Raw genomic sequence first — 17,485 nt, 5'->3', positions numbered from 1 at the left:
GAGGTTTCCTGCAGCATCATACACTTATGTGTAAATGTGTTTTCATGAGGTTTTCAAAAATAAAACTCTCTTGAGGAAAGTGTACCCCTGGGAAAATGTATTCATAATTTATAATATTTATATTCAAGTTCATAGATTTGATATTTATATTCTAGTTGAAAACAGCCCTGTGAGGAATTTATAGTAAAGTTCATAAAAAGTTAATAGAATTAAAATTGATGGAGAATGTCAGACTATTTCATTCAGAAAGACTGTAGGTTAGCTAGCTCATTTAAAATATCCTAAACTTTTTTTTGACCCTGCCTCTTAAAAGAATCGGGATCGAGAATCGTCAGGAATCGGAATCGAAACGAAGATTCAGAATCGGAATCGTTCGAATTCAAACGATACCCAACCCTAACCGGAAGTAGCGTGACGTCGCAGGTTGAAAGGCTCCTCACATTTCCCCATTGTTTACACCAGCAGCGAGAGCGATTCGGACGGAGAAAGCGACGATTACCCCATTAATTTGAGCCAGGATGAAGGATTTGTGGATGAGGAACGTGAGAGTGAAGGATTAGAGTGCAGTGCAGGACGTATCTTTTTTCGCTCTGACCGTAACTTGGGTACAAGGGCTCATTGGATTCCACACTCTCTCCTTTTTCTATTGTGGATCACGGATTTGTATTTTAAACCACCTCGGATACTATATCCTCTTGAAAATGAGAGTCGAGAACGCGAAATGGACATTCACAGTGACTTTTATCTCCACGACAATACATCGGCGAAGCACTTTAGCTACGGAGCTAACGTGATAGCATCGTGCTTAACTGCATATAGAAACAGACGAAATAAGCCCCTGACTGGAAGGATAGACAGAAAATCAACAACACTACCAAACACTGGACCTGTAACCACACGGTTAATGCTGTACCGCCTGGCGACGCCTAGCAATGCTGTTGCTAACGACGCCATTGAAGCTAACTTAGCTACGGGACCTCGACAGAGCTATGCTAAAAACATTAGCTCTCCACCTACGCCAGTTCTCATCTGCTCATCACGACCCGTGCTCACCTGCGTTCCAGCGATCGACGGCGCGACGAAGGACTTCACCCGATCATCGATGCGGTCGGCGGCCCAGGGACGGAGAAAGTCAAGGTGAGGACAGCGGCGCGGCGGCGGGCATGTAGCTTTCGACGACACCCCGGCCGCCATCAGAGCGATCAAATGTTTGGAAGCCAAAGCTGTACTCACAGTAGCGCGTCTGCTATCCGACTCAAAGTCCTCCTGGTTGTGTTGCTGTAGCCAGCCGCTAATACACCGATCCCACCTACTGCTTTCTTCTTTGCAGTCTCCATTGTTAATTGAACAAATTGCAAAAGATTCACCAACACAGATGTCCAGAATACTGTGGAATTTTGCGATGAAAACAGAGCTGTTTGTATTGGGATACAATGTGTCCCAATACTTGCGCTTCAACCCTTGACATCACGCGCATACGTCATCATACATAGACGTTTTCAGCCGGAAGTTTCCCGGGAAATTTAAAATTGCACTTTACAAGTTAACCCGGCCGTATTGGCATGTGTTGCAATGTTAAGATTTCATCATTGATATATAAACTATCAGACTGCGTGGTCGGTAGTAGTGGCTTTCAGTAGGCCTTTAACCATCAGGCCCAGATTCCATATTTACAGTACCGGTATATCATGTTCAAGCGTCTGTCTCCTCACCTTCATACAGAGAACCGTCTTGGTGTGGCCTTTCAGCGAGCGTAGCAGCAAACCGCTTTTAGCGTCCCGTACGCTGATGGTACTGTCATAGGAACCCACCAGCAGCACCCGGCGGGCGCCCTCCTGTGACGTGCCCAAGCAGCTCACCCCTCGGGGGCCGTGGCACTCGAACACATTCAGCGCTTTCAGAGTCTAAATCCAGGGGGTTTGACATCAATGTTAATAAAAAATAATAATAATGAAGGAGAGTATTGTGAGGATGTATGTTACCTTTAAATCAAAGCTGGCCACTGATCCATTCGCGAGGCCAGCAAACAAAATTTTCCAGGCAGTGTGTAAACATAGCACTCGGTCGGCAAGCGTGATGGTTTCCAGGCATTTCTTAGACTAGTGGCAAAGAAAAATAGTGAAGATCCCAAGACAAAGTATATTTGGAATGCAGTCGTCCCCCGTTTATCGCCACTAATTGGTTCCAGGCCTGACCGTTGTGAACAAATGTTGGCGAAGTATACATTTTACAAATATAAATAAATCGAATATCATAGAGCAGACCTGGGCAAAATATGGCCCGTGGGCCACATGCTGTCCATTAAGATTTTCAATCCGTCTACATAGTTTTTTTTAGACCTTTAACATCAAAACTGCCGCCGCCATTATGATGTTCAGTGCTGTTTTTAAATTACTGTAAGTCTTGAACTATAGAAAGTATTTCAATGGTTGAAATCTGCGCTTTTGAGTGTTATAGGAGTTATTACGGTCATCTATGTCACAGCAGCTCAGACCAGGAACAAAGCAGAGTGGGTGGGGTTTGATTGCAGAGCAGCCAGCCCGAAACGCGTGTGTCAGAAACGGATGTGTAAGCAAAATTTTACAACAAATTTCTGCATAAAAGTGATAGGATATCATATTGTAGGTGTTTATTACACTTTGCATTCATAGTTTGCGGTTTGTTACATTACATTTTTGTTGTGTTTTGCTTGATTGTAAAAGATGTCTATGGAGGAGCTTGTCTGAGAAGTAAAAGAGGAGCGACGTTCATATGTTAATATTCAGTGTTTTATTGTTCATAGTTAGTATTGTAAATCCCACTTTATTTATTTTAATGTACATTTTGGGTGTCCCTTTCAATAAAAAAAACTTAAAAATTCAATCCCGTTTTTTTGAGGTGGTCTGTCATAACTTTTTAGTACTCTCTTGGACATTGTGACTTTTGGTATTAGTGTTCCTGGGAAAAAAAGGGACCAAAACACACATACTGTACAGCAGATTTTTACCGCTAAATTTGTATATATCAGTGGCGTGCAGTCAGTAGAGGCAGGTGAGGCCGGGTCTCACCTGCCATCATGGAAAGAAAAAAAATGTAAAAAGAAAAAAAAAAAATTAAATAGTTATATGTATCCAGTGATTATACTAAAGTTATTTTCCATTTAACTTCACCAGTTTTAGATTATTTTTATTTTCACATTTGCCGTTCAAATGCTGAGAAGAGACGGTGCGGTGATCAGCAGCCAGTTGAGGCACGTCACTCAGTTGTGCCTCCACATGGATTGTGCCAATGACTCGGCTAACTGCTGGCCTGCTGTGCAGTGACACCGTATTGCTATATGAATTATATTATACATTTCCATAGTTTAGTTAGCTGAGGTATATAATGTACAGTGTATTTTGTCAACAACTGTATGTGTGTAACTTATTTTTTGTGCTGAGCAATCATAAAACTGCTGCAAAAGACGTCCTGGCTGAGGCTCGCCGTAATCCGGCCTCCTGGTGGTAGAGGGCGGTAGTGATCCCAGAGATCATTCCTCGGCCGCAGAAGGAAAAAAAAAAAAAAAAAAGTTAGCAATAAGTGCGGCGATTGTTTATTTCCTCTCGCCTGAACTTTTATTAAAAACATGGAGGATTACATATGTAAAATAAAACCGTTTTCTAAACTGGACTTTCAATCGAAGCAGGAGGTAATAATTAAAGGTAGACCAACGCCGGAGCTAAAAGGTTTGCTTTTGACTTCGGGACAGAAGACCCGTTCTTTTCAAACGGCGTGGTACACACGCAAAGGCTGGCTGTGTGGATGTCCAGCAAGAAAGGTGAGACCATAATAATGTTTTTTTTATTAAATGTGCTCTTTTGTGTGCTACAGTTTGTATGTGTAAAGAATGCTGGTATGAGCTTTTAAACATAACCCGTTAACTGCTGCCAATCACATGGTGAATAAGATACTCTTTAGCAGGGGTGTCCAAAGTGCGGCCCGGGGGCCATTTGCGGCCTGCAGCTAATTGTTTACCGGCCCGCCACACATTCTGGAAATACTATTGTAAAAATAAAAAAGAACATTAAAAAAAGTGGAATGAGGCGAAATCTAATGAAAAAAGTTGCAATGTTGACACAAAGCTGCCATGCAGGCTGTTTTTTTTCTTTTGTCTTTCTTCATTTTTCTTTTTTTTGCCATTGCTCAAAATTTTTTTATATAATGACAAAAATTCCATGTTATAATAAATTATTTTCAGGGCTCCAATTACTTCAAATATTTCACTTTAAAATGTTTTATGTGGTAAATATTGCATATATTGTGTAGTAGCCATATAAAAACATCAAAGTTTTCTTTGACAAAAGCGCATAAAACAAACAAAATAATAGTTCCAGCATAAAATGGACAGATATATCTGAAGTTGATCTCGTAACTTAAGTGTTGAAAGTAAAAGAAAAACCTAATAAAAATGTATCACTTTATGAGTGGGGCAGATTTACTGTAAGCGTTAAATAATTAAAAAAATAATAATAATCTGACTTATTTTTTACATTTTAATGACTGAGACCCTTTATGGTCCCCGGGACTCCTAAAGGTAAAATAAATAAAAAAATGCATATATTTTGTTATGGTTTGAAAATGAAAAATATCAAAATGGCCACCACATGCTTTAATTTTTCCGTGTGCGGCCCTCAGTGGAAAAAGTTTGGACACCCCTGCTCTTTAGGGTTCATATGTTCGTAAATCTGACTGTGATGAAGTCAGTGCCTCACCAGCCATGGACCTCACCGCACGTCACTGGTATATATCATTCATACACACATACACATTGGCCCCCCAGACACATTTTTTCTCTCAATGTGGCCCCCGGGTCAAAATATTTGCCCAGCTCTGTCATAGAGCATAAACAAATATTTACGACCTTCTAAATATGTTTTTGACACAATTAGGGCCCTGAGTGTGCTATGTATTTTTAGCATTGCGTGTATCGCGTTGTGCCCAAGCCAGATACCTGGCATCTTTTCTTGGATGCTAGTTCATTAATGTCGGGGCTCAGGCTTTGAGCTGAGGCAACCTTCATTATCCAACGAAGGTGTTCATCAGTCATTATATCTCGTAGTGCACCCGGACCACAGTCTTGGGGGCGTGCCTTAAATGCACTGCCTTTAACGTACTCTACGAGCTGTCGTCACGTCTGCTTTTCATCCATTCTAACATCGTTCAGACCCAGTCACAAGATATGTGTGGCTTCTGTACGCACACACGAGTGAATGCAATGCATACTTCATCAACAGCCATACAGGTCACACTGAGGGTGCCAGTATAAAAAGCTTTAACACTGTTACAAATATGCGCCACACTGTGAACCCACACCACACAAAAATGACAAACACATTTCGGGAGAACATCCGCACCGTAACACAACATAAACACAACATAACAAAAACCCAGAATCCTTTGCAGCACTAACTCTTCCGGGATGCTACAAAATACACCCCCGCTACCACCAACCCCCCACACACACACACACCTTGTAGCGTCCCGGAAGAGTTAGTGCTGCAAAGGGTTCTGGGTATTTGTTCTGTTGTGTTTATGTTGTGTTACGGTGCGGATGTTCTCCTGAAATGTGTTTGTCATTCTTGTTTGGTGTGGATTCACAGTGTGGCGTATATTTCTAACAGTGTTAAGGTTTTTTATTCGGCCACCCTCAGTGTAACCTGTATCGCTGTTGATGAAGTATGCGTTGCATTCAATTGTGTGTGCGTGCAGAAGCACATGTTATGTGACTGGGCCAGCACTCGTTGGATTTGCTGAAAAGCAGACCTGACGATTTTCGGGAAGGGCGCTGGAGTCACTCTCGGGAGGGTTGGCAAGTATTAGAATTAGCGGTGAATGCGGTGTTACCGCGGCACCGCCGCAATATATAATCGGCGGGCCAGCTTTAGTGTTAATTTGATATCGCCTCAAGGGCCAAGTGAAATTAAAAAATTTGGCCCGCAAGCCAGAGTTTGACACCCATGATGTAAATAGTCATGAAAATAAAGAAAACGCATTGAATGAGGAGGTGTGTCCAAACTTTTGGCTTGTACTCTATGTATATGTTGTGTATGTATATATATATATATACATTGATTGATACTTTCATTAGTAGATTGCACAGTACAGTACATATTCCGTACAATTGACCACTAAATGGTAACACCCGAATAAGTTTTTCAACTTGTTTAAGTCGAGGTCCACGTAAATCAATTCATGGTAACACTCATATATACATACATATGCACACACACTCACACACACACATTTTTTAAGCCCAAAGCGGCCACTCAGTCAAAAAGTTTGGACACCCCTGATGTAGAACACGCTTAAAGAAATATGTGACGTAGTGAATCCACAATATTTGAAGCGTGATGTGGCGAGGGACGACTGTGGAGGTTGTTTTGTACCTTTAAACTGTAGCAGCGAATGGTCTCATCACTGGACCCTGTGTACAGTCGTGCTGGCTTGCTGGGAATAGGGGGAACCAGCAGACAGTTGACTTTGCTTGTGTGTCCCTCAAACACTGTTTGGCATTCCCGAGTCTGTGGGTGGGCAGAATGGAATAACATCATAAAAATCAAGTTTGGATGAGTGTCGAAGCATCAATACTGCGTCCTATCATACCGCCAAACTGTAAGCCCGCGCCGTGTTGTCTGCTGAGCACGTGTACAAGAGCCCCTCGTGGATTTGCAGGCCATGAACGGAGTCTGTGTGCTTAGAAAATTCTCCCAAGGATGGCTCTAGCTCCTCCTCTTCGGTCACCTTAGCAGCCACTGATACAAGAATTAAAGTGACGTCAACATTTTTCCTTGATTGACAGTCGGCGTCAAAAGTCGCTTGTTCTTTGGTGTGGGTACCAACTGTAGCAAAGTACCAATTGGTTGACACTTTACAGAGAGTCAATAATTGTGTTCAACAAATAGCAATGGAACGGGAATAACACATAATTCCCCACAGAACAATCAGGGCCGGCTTTTTGTGGTCCTAATCAAGATTTTATGTGTGACCCAACCTCTTAAGGTTTGTTTACATGCTTTTTTTTATTTCTATTTGCTATTTGGGCTTTTTTACCCTAATTACAATAAAAACTAAGAATCATCTTTTTATATGATGTACTTAGTCCATAAGTAACAAACGTTTACTTCATGTTTAGTGACATGCTAATTCTTATTTTTACACTTTTTTTTTCCAAATTCCATTGTATGTTTATACTCTTCTGACACCACCAGATTTTGGAAATAAGAGCTAAAAGGTGCTGTCCACGCATGTGGCCAACTAAGCCTTTAGAGTAGAGATGTCCGATAATGGCCTTTTTGCCGATATCCCGATATTGTCCAACTCTTAATTACCGATTCCGATATCAACCGATACCGATATATACAGTCGTGGAATTAACACATTATTATGCTTAATTTTGTTGTGATGCCCCGCTGGATGCATTAAACAATGTAACAAGGTTTTCCAAAATAAATCAACTCAAGTTATGGAAAAAAATGCCAACATGGCACTGCCATATTTATTATTGAAGTTACAAAGTGCATTGTTTTTTTAACATGCCTCAAAACAGCAGCTTGGAATTTGGGACATGCTCTCCCTGAGAGAGCATGAGGAGGTTGAGGTGGGCGGGGGGTGACGGGGGTTGTATATTGTAGCGTCCCGGAAGAGTTAGTGCTGCAAGGGGTTCTGGGTATTTGTTCTGTTGTGTTTATGTTGTGTTACGGTGCGGATGTTCTCCCGAAATGTGTTTGTCATTCTTGTTTGGTGTGGGTTCACAGTGTGAGGCATATTTGTAACAGTGTTAAAGTTGTTTATACGGTCACCCTCAGTGTGACCTGTATGGCTGTTGACCAAGTATGATAATAATCGGCAGTCCGATATTATCGGACATCTCTACTTTAGAGGTTTAATATTACTTGTGTAACACATTAGGGACGATAGGGCTGACTACAGTCTAGTGAATATTGTAAGCCCTTCGAGGCATTTGTGATTAAGGGCTATATAAATAAACTTTGATTGATTGATGATGATTGATAATACAGTCTCTTTGAAGTCTGCGGTTTTAAAGGTGACTGTATGGATGTTATTTCATGTCTAAAGGGCATTCTTAAGTTTAAAAAAGCATTTAGAAAGTCAACAGGTTTTTTGTGTGTTAGCTATATAAAACATTTTTTTTATAATTCTTACTTTACAGAAGGCACGGAACAAATTAACAGCGATAACCACTGATTTACTATATTATTTTTAGTGACAAGAACAGTTTGCGTGTGTGCATACAAAACACGAACAAAAATGTTCAAGAACATATTGAGAAAAAAATGTATTATTACTATTTTCAAAATTATGTTAAAATTTGTATTTATTACATTTATTTGTATTTATGATAAATAAACAAAAAGACGACATTGACAACTACAATTCAGTTCAATCCAACATGTTCAATAGTCCTTTCTTTATGTTCCAGAAAATGTCCAAAGTATATATGAAAAGGTAAAAAAAATAAGTTGATTGGTTCCAAGGGGAAAAGAAAAGTTTTCTTAATCTTCAACAGCAGTGAAGCCAATTCAAAACGGGTATGCCAATTCGGCATTAATTGAAAAAGTAAACAAAACACAATAAATGGGGGGAAAATGTAAGAACTATAGTTTTTTAGACATTTTATTTTTAGGGAAAAGGTTCAGCTACCATACAAATTTAAAATAGTGGGGTCATTTTAGAAATACATGTGTAAATTGGTCACGCTTGAAGCGATGATAAATGAGCAAATATCTCTAGAGGCTTTTGAATGGAGACGACCGCGATGCTGCTAAACCAAACTAAGACTATTATGCTCAGTAGAAGTTGTCATTTATGAAGTAGTTTAGTGCATCATCAAAGTAGAACAAACAAACACCTGGAGAACACGATAATGATCAACTATTGAATTTAAACAAGCCTGCCCTGAGAACAATGATGACCTGAACTGAACTCACTCTGTATCTGACAATATAGAGAAACTAAGGGTGTAACAGTACGTGTATTTGTATTGAACCGTTTCGGTACGGGGGATTCGGTTCGGAACGGAGGCGCACCGAACGAGTTTCCAGACGGACATATTAAGTAGCGCACCGGACGTTGTGTAAACAATGCACAACAAGGCACAACACAAGGCATGCTAGCAACGACCGGGCTACGACAAAATGCAATAAGCCAGAGCTGGAGGACCCTCCTGCCTCGTAAAGATCTCCCGTTTGGGAACATTTCGGCTTCGAGGTGCGATACAACAATGGATAACATCGCTTCAACGAAGATAAAGACGAGCGTCGTACAAACACCGCATTCAAGCAGCCTCTCCTCGGCGAGTCAGGCAGGGCTAAAGCAATAACAAATGCCGTTGGTGTTTTTATAGCAGCAGATGTAAAGGCCTACTGAAACCCACTACTACCGACCACGCAGTCTGATAGTTTATATATCAATGATGAAATCTTAACATTGCAACACATGCCAATACGGCCGGGTTAACTTATAAAGTGCAATTTTAAATTTCCCGCCACACTTCCGGTTGAAAACGTCTAGATATGATGACGTATGCGCGTGACGTCAACGGTTGATACGGAAGTATTCGGACCCATTGAATCCAATACAAAAAAGCTCTGTTTTCATCCCAAATTCCACAGTATGCTTGACATCTGTGTTGGTGAATCTTTTGCAATTTGTTTAATGAACAATGAAGACTGCAAAAAAGAAAGCTGTAGGTGGGATCGGTGTATTAGCGGCTGGCTGCAGCAACACAACCAGGAGGACTTTGAGGATAGCAGAAGCGCTAGCCGAACGACCTCACCTTGACTTCCTCCGTCTCCGGGCCGCCAACCGCATCGGTGATCGGGTGAAGTCCTTCGTCGTACCGTCGGTCGCTGGAACGCAGGTGAGCACGAGTCGTGATGAGCAGATGAGAGCTGGCGTAGGTGCAGAGCTAATGTTTTTAGCATAGCTCTGTCGAGGTTCCATAGCTAAGTTAGCTTCAATGGCGTCGTTAGCAACAGCATTGCTAAACTTCGACAAGCTGGAAAGCATTAACCGTGTATTTACATGTCCAGAGTTTGGTAGTATTGTTGATCTTCTGTCTATCCTTCCAGTCAAAGACTTATTTGTTTTGTTTCTATATGCAGTAAAGCCTGATGCTATCACGTTAGCTCAGTAGCTAAAGAGCTTCACCGATGTATTGTCGTGGAGATAAAAGTCACTGTGAATGTCCATTTCGTGTTCTAGACTTTCATTTTCAAGAGGATATAGTATCCGAGGTGGTTTAAAATACAAATCCGTGATCCACAATAGAAAAAGGAGAGAGTGTGGAATCCAATGAACCCTTGGACCTAAGTTACGGTCAGAGCGAAAAAAGATACATTCTGCACTGCACGCTAGTCCTTCACTTTCCTCATCCACGAATCTTTCATCCTCGCTCAAATTAATGGGGTAATCGTCGCTTTCTCGGTCTGAATCTCTCTCGCTGCTGGTGTAAACAATAGGAAAATGTGAGCAGTCCTTCCTCTGGTGTTGTCACGCTACTTCCGGTAGGGGCAAGGCTTTTTTTAAATCAGAGACCAAAAGTTGCGAACTTTATCGTCGTTGTTCTATACTAAATCCTTTCAGCAAAAATATGGCAATATCGCGAAACTATCAAGTATGACACATAGAATGGATCTGCTATCCTCGTTTAAATAAAAAAAATTAATTTCAGTAGGCCTTTAAGACCATATTGCTTTAAAAACTAGATTTTGACCCACTTCTATGGTGGAAGAACAATGAGCCCATATATCCTCTTACTGCCAAGTTAGCCAGGCACTACCTCGCCATACCTGCTAGCTCCGTGCCCAGCGAAAGGGTATTTTCCACAGCTGGAGACTTTTTAACTGCAAGCAGGTCTGCTCTTTCTGCAGACAATGTGGTTAAACTGATTTTTCTGGCAAAAAACTTGAAAATTGAGTGAAAGTCACCAGGGTTAAAGGCTGGGGGGGGGAAGAAAAGTTAATCCGAGGCTGAGTTGACTTGAAACTGTTTAATGTTGCACTTTTTGTATGTAGAAGAAAAGTTTTGTCATTTTATTTAATCTGAGCAACAACTTGAAGCAGTTTAATGTTGCACTTTATATGTAGAAAGGTTTTGTTAAGAAACCAATTCTGAGCCTTATCTTATTTAGTTTTTATTTGATATATGTTGACCACATTAACCCTGGTAATGGACCCTGTGTGTATATGTATGTTATTGTTATGCTTAGCATTCATGACTGCCTGCTGTTGCACTGATCAGCCTAGTGGTGGCTCACATCCATCACACACACAGCTATTTTAAAGCAATGTTAAGGCCTACTGAAATGAAATTTTCTTATTTAAACGGGGATAGCAGATCCATTCTGTGTGTCATACTTGATCATTTCGCGATATTGCCATATTTTTGCTGAAAGGATTTAGTAGAGAACATCGACAATAAAGTTCGCAACTTTTGGTCGCTGATAAGAAAAAGCCTTGCCTGTACCGGAATTAGCGTGACGTCGCAGGCTGAAAGGCTCCTCACATTTCCCCATTGTTTACACCAGCAGCGAGAGACATTCGGACCGAGAAAGCGACGATTACCCCATTAATTTGAGCGAGGATGAAAGATTCGTGGATGAGGAACGTGAGAGTGAAGGACTAGAGTGCAGTGCAGGACGTATCTTTTTTCGCTCTGTCCGTAACTTAGGTACAAGGGTTCATTGGATTCCACACTTTCTCCTTTTTCTATTGTGGATCACAGATTTGTATTTTAAACCACCTCGGATACTATATCCTCTTGAAAATGAGAGTCGAGAACGCGAAATGGACATTCACAGTGACTTTTATCTCCACGACAATACATCGGCGAAGCTCTTTAGCTACGGAGCTAACGTGATAGCATCGTGCTTAAATGCAGATAGAAACAAAATAAATAAACCCCTGACTGGAAGGATAGACAGAAAATCAACAATACTATTAAACCATGGACCTGTAACTACACGGTTAATGCTTTCCAGCTTGGCGAATTTTAACAATGCTGTTGCTAACGACGCCATTGAAGCTAACTTAGCAACGGGACCTCACAGAGCTATGATAAAAACATTAGCGCACCACCTACGCCAGCCAGCCCTCATCTGCTCATCAACACCCGTGCTCACCTGCGTTCCAGCTATCGACGGAAGGACGAAGGACTTCACCCGATCATCCGTGCGGTCGGCGGCTAGCGTCGGATAGCGCATCTGCTATCCAAGTCAAAGTCCTCCTGGTTGTGTTGCTACAGCCAGCCGCTAATACACCGATCCCACCTACAGCTTTCTTCTTTGCAGTCTTCATTGTTCATTAAACAAATTGCAAAAGATTCACCAACACAGATGTCCAGAATACTGTGGAATTTTGAGATGAAAACAGAGCTTTTTTGTATTGTACTCAAAGGTGTCCGAATACTTCCGTTTAACTATTGACGTCACGCGCATCCGTCATCATACATAGAAGTTTTCAACCGGAAGTTTAGCAGGAAATTTAAAATTGCACTTTATAAGTACCGAGGTACGTACCGAACCGAAATTTTTGTGTGCCGTTACACCCTTAAGAGAAACTAGTAAGAGAAATAGCGTGGCAGTGATGGCACTAACCTGGAGGTGGAGTGGTTTCACTTCCAGACACAACAGGACCTGCGGTTTGCCTGGGAGAGGGTAAAGACAACATTTAGTGACTTTGTTCTTGATAGGAAACAAAAAAGGCAAACTCACCTATTAAAAACATTGTGTTGCTGGTAAGTCGATGGGCTTGAGGAACTGCGCTGCACACCGACACACTTCTGAGGCGCCTCTTGAAGACCTGGCCTCTTTAAGGGTCCACTGTCAGGTGAGTCCTCGTTCTCGGATTCATCGACGTCGATAACTACCGTTTTGGAGGAATCCATTACCTCCACTAAATCATCGCTATCATCCCCTTTGTCAGCAGACGCTGCCATGGTAGACGGTACATGCCTACCGCCCACACGCTCATTGACTTGTATGTGTTCTGCGGAGGGATGTTCTTCATACCTATGCTCAGAATTAATTTGGGTAACTTCCCCTTTCGAAAGACGCTCCCTCTTCACCGCATCCATGTAGGAGGACTTAGCAAACAAGGATGGAGTCACAGGTGCTGATGTGGGAGGAGCCACAATTGGTGAAGCCCGAGTGGGAGGTGTCGGCAGCAACACAGGGTAGGTTGTTAGCGGTGTGTTGACGTCGTTCATTTGGGCATGGGGGTGATGTAAAGCTGGCAGTGTCATGGCTTCTTGTTTAACTGTAGAGGTTGGCGTGGGCAGGGCGGCGAGAGGAGGCTGGCTGATGAAGGACGCCAGTGTTGGCGTTTGAGGGCTGTTGGCGGGAGAGGCAAGGACGCTAGAAGATGGCCTCTGAGTGGATCCCGCTGATGATGGAGTGGCTACCTGCACCACATTAGAGGTTGCAGAATACACTTCTGGAAATGACCACAAAATGACCGGTAAAATTAAGAACTTCCGGGTAGCATGCCTTACTTTAAAAAGGCCCAAGAACAGTACCTTGCATCCCCTGTAGAATCTCAATACGCCTCGCTCTCAGACTGTCCACCTCTGTAGAGCACTAGAACAGCAGCAAGGGACAAAATCGATATAACCGGAGGAAAAGACAAAAAAATATATAACTATTTGAGTTGTACCTGCTGCTTCAACATCATGAGCCTCTGCACATCTGCGTAGGCGACCTGTAAGGCATTGCGGGCCAGGCTGAGAGACTTGTCCAAATCTTGCAGCGAGCAACTCAGCTCTTCTTCCCTGAGTGACACCGCTAAAAGTTGGTCCATTTGGTTCTGGTCTGAAGGCAAAGTTTTAAAAAAATGTTTACGTTTTATTGAAATTTGGACTACTGATGGTAATAATAATAATAATAATGCATGAAATATAAGAAATACCCTTAATCAATGTAGTTTTCTTCCGTTTAACATTTGCTTGCTGATTAGAAACACCATCATCCTGCAGGAATATTTGTAAACACTTCATTAAAACATCCTGCAATGTAAGACACATGCATGAGGAAAAATATTTTTCCTGACAAAATCAAAAGGCAGAAAACATTTGAATTGACATGAGACAATTTTATCTGCAATAGATAAAAAACAATACTTAGTACCGTATTTTTCGGATAATAAATCACAGTTTTTTTTCATAGTTTGGCTGGGGGTGCGATTTACACTCTGGAGCGACTTATGTGGGAAATTATTAACACATTACCGTAAAATATCAAATAATATTATTTATCTCATTCACGTAAGAGACTAGGCGTATATCAGCAATCGTTACACACACACACGTCAACCAATAAAAATTTGGCGGGGGCGGGTCATGACAGAAGTGCATTGTGACAAAAAAAGATGCTACCTGCTACTACTTCCGTACCTATGAAAACTGATCATTTCAACATTGGCGGTAACTTATAAAAACTGAGAAGGGCTGAACAAAAATGGCACCGAAAAGAAAATCATATACTGCAGGTTACAAGCTGGAAGTAGTGAAATATGCAGCAGAAAACAGCAATCAAGCAGCAGAAAGAAAGTTTGGAGTAAGCGAGAAACTTATAAGGGACTGGTGAAAAATTTCCCCAAAAAATGCGACTTATACTCCAGTGCGACTCATATGTTTTTTCCCTTCTTTATTATGCATTTTCGGCTGGTGCGACTTATACTCCGGAGCGATTTATAATCCGAAAAATACGATAAGTATTTTTGTCAACCTACAAAAAGCGTTCGATGTGCTTGATCATAAATCATTACTGGACAAATATGGGATCAGAGGAGTGGCATATGAGTGAGTTATAAGTTACCTGAAGACTAGAAAATAGTTTGTAAAAGTTAACATTAGTGAAACTGCTTTAGTTGTGGAGTACCACAAGGATTTTGTTTTTATGTACAGTACAGGCCAAAAGTTTGGACACACCTTCTCCTCATTCAATGCGTTTTCTTTATTTTCATGACTATTTACAATGTAGATTGTCACTGAAGGCATCAAAACTATGAATGAACACATGTGGAGTTATGTACTTAACAAAAAAAGGTGAAATAACTGAAAACATGTTTTATATTCTAGTTTCTTCAAAATAGCCACCCTTTGCTCTAATCACTGCTTTGCACACTCTTGACATACACTCATGCACATAATCACGTTTCATCAAACATATATTAACTGGATAACACATGGCACACTGACAAAGCTTAACCTATAATACTATAACAATCTACAAGGTTAATATAGCTGGCTTCTTTCTTCCCCTCTATTTTTCTGCATTCTTTTGTATCTCTAGTTATCATTACATATATGTATTGTTGAATTTGAACAACTGTATTGTTGATAATAGAGGTAAGTTATTGGTATTGTTCATTATCAATAGCGCTATTTCTATTGGTATTTGTATTGCTCCATTTGTAGTGTAATAATGCTCATTGTCATTTCTGTATTATTATTTATTTCGCTAACTGCTTCTTTGCTATCACTTTTACCATCATATTTGTACATGTCCTATTTGCTGATGTTGCTCTATTGTTGTTGTTGCTGTTATGGTTGTGTTTGCTGTTGTTGTTTTTGTCTCTCTGTCTAATCCTCCTCTTGTCCCCACAATTCCCCCCCGTCTTCCTTTTTTCTCATTCTATCCCCTCCTGCTCCGGCCCGACTGCACCAAATGATAATATAAATACATTTAATAAAGTCAAATACAAACAAGGCAACAAGAGAAGTATCCTACACATCTCCTTTGTAAAGTAAATCTGAACAGCCGATATCGGCATCTACTGTACATCAACTATATGATTTGCCTGAGAAGCTGGACAGGACAAAAAAATAAAAATAGAACTAAAACTATGAATGAACACATGTGGAGTTATGTACTTAACAAAAAAACTGAAATAACTGAAAACATGTTTTATATTCTATCCATCCATCTTCTTCCGCTTATCCGAGGTCGGGTCGCGGGGGCAGCAGCCTAAGCAGGGAAGCCCAGACTTCCCTCTCCCCAGCTACTTCGTCCAGCTCCTCCCGGGGGATCCCGAGGCGTTCCCAGGCCAGCCGGGAGACATAGTCTTCCCAACGTGTCCTGGGTCTTCCCCGTGGCCTCCTACCGGTCAGACGTGACCTAAACACCTCCCTAGGGAGGCGTTCGGGTGGCATCCTGACCAGATGCCCGAACCACCTCATCTGGCTGCTCTCCATGTGGAGGAGCAGCGGCTTTACTTTGAGCTCCCCCCGGATGACAGAGCTTCTCACCCTATCTCTAAGTGAGAGCCCCGCCACCCGGCGGAGGAAACTCATTTGGGCCGCTTGTACCCATGATCTTGTTCTTTCGGTCATAACCCAAAGCTCATGACCATAGGTGAGGATGGGAACGTAGATCGACCGGTAAATTGAGAGCTTTGCCTTCCGGCTCAGCTCCTTCTTCACCACAACGGATCGATACAGCGTCCGCATTACTGAAGACGCCGCACCGATCCGCCTGTCCATCTCACGATCCACTCTTCCCTCACTCGTGAACAAGACTCTGAGGTACTTAAACTCCTCCACTTGGGGCAGGGTCTCCTCCGCAACCCGGAGATGGCACTCCACCCTTTTCCGGGCGAGAACCATAGACTCGGACTTGGAGGTGCTGATTCTCATCCCAGTCACTTCACACTCAGCTGCGAACCGATCCAGTGAGAGCTGAAGATCCTGGCCAGATGAAGCCATCAGGACCACATCATCTGCAAAAAGCAGAGACCTAATCCTGCAGCCACCAAACCAGATCCCCTCAACGCCTTGACTGCGCCTAGAATTTCTGTGTTTTATATTCTAGTTTCTTCAAAATAGCCACTCTTTGCTCTTGAAGCTCATCGAGAAAATGCCAAGTGTGCAAAAAAGTAATCAGAGCAAAGGGTGGCTATTTTGAAGAAACTAGAATACAAAACATGTTTTCAGTTATTTCATCTTTTTTGGTTAAGTACATAACTCCACGTGTTCATTCATAGTTTTGATGTGACAATCTACAATGTAAATAGTCATGAAAATAAAGAAAAGGCATTGACAGAGAAGGTGTGTCCAAACTTTTGGCCTGTACTGTATGTCAATGATAGTTTAGGTGTATTTTATTTGCACGTGACACAACCCTATTATATTCAAGACAAAATATCAAAAATGTGTTAGAGGTGGTTGAAAACATTCATTAAAATTAAAAAACGGTTTGATGTTAATAAGTTATCCTTGAATACTGGTAAAACTAAGGATGTGGATGCCTCAATAGTATGTTGAAGGAGTTGACATTCACAAACCAAAATAGTGTTTGGGTGTTATAAGTGATGAAAATTTGTTACGGAAATCGCATAATTTTTACAATGGTTAAAATATTTGAACCTATTGTTATTTTATATAAAGTAAAGGAATTGCAAAATAAAAAATGCATAGTGTATTTATATAATTCACTGATTGTCCCATATTG

General features: G+C 41.4%; 1 protein-coding gene across 1 annotated transcript in view; it reads right to left on the bottom strand.

The window, feature by feature from the left end:
• The window catches only part of LOC133640830 (zinc finger protein 106-like), a 53,545-nt gene that overhangs the window by 15,713 nt on the left and 20,347 nt on the right, over positions 1–17,485 (bottom strand). The window contains exons 7-15 of the mRNA XM_062034509.1: positions 13,944–14,004; positions 13,692–13,846; positions 13,555–13,615; positions 12,752–13,472; positions 12,635–12,684; positions 6,622–6,770; positions 6,405–6,539; positions 1,983–2,099; positions 1,713–1,904 (exon numbers count right to left, since the gene is read on the bottom strand). Coding sequence (XP_061890493.1) covers positions 1,713–1,904; positions 1,983–2,099; positions 6,405–6,539; positions 6,622–6,770; positions 12,635–12,684; positions 12,752–13,472; positions 13,555–13,615; positions 13,692–13,846; positions 13,944–14,004 — 1,641 coding nt within the window. The remainder of the gene's footprint in view (positions 1–1,712; positions 1,905–1,982; positions 2,100–6,404; positions 6,540–6,621; positions 6,771–12,634; positions 12,685–12,751; positions 13,473–13,554; positions 13,616–13,691; positions 13,847–13,943; positions 14,005–17,485) is intronic.

The sequence above is a fragment of the Entelurus aequoreus genome, linkage group LG23 (genome assembly GCF_033978785.1).
Source record: "Entelurus aequoreus isolate RoL-2023_Sb linkage group LG23, RoL_Eaeq_v1.1, whole genome shotgun sequence".
NCBI classification, from domain to species: Eukaryota; Metazoa; Chordata; class Actinopteri; order Syngnathiformes; family Syngnathidae; genus Entelurus; species Entelurus aequoreus.
Note: the sequence above shows the minus strand (reverse complement) of the source record. Positions and strands in the feature narration are given on the sequence as shown.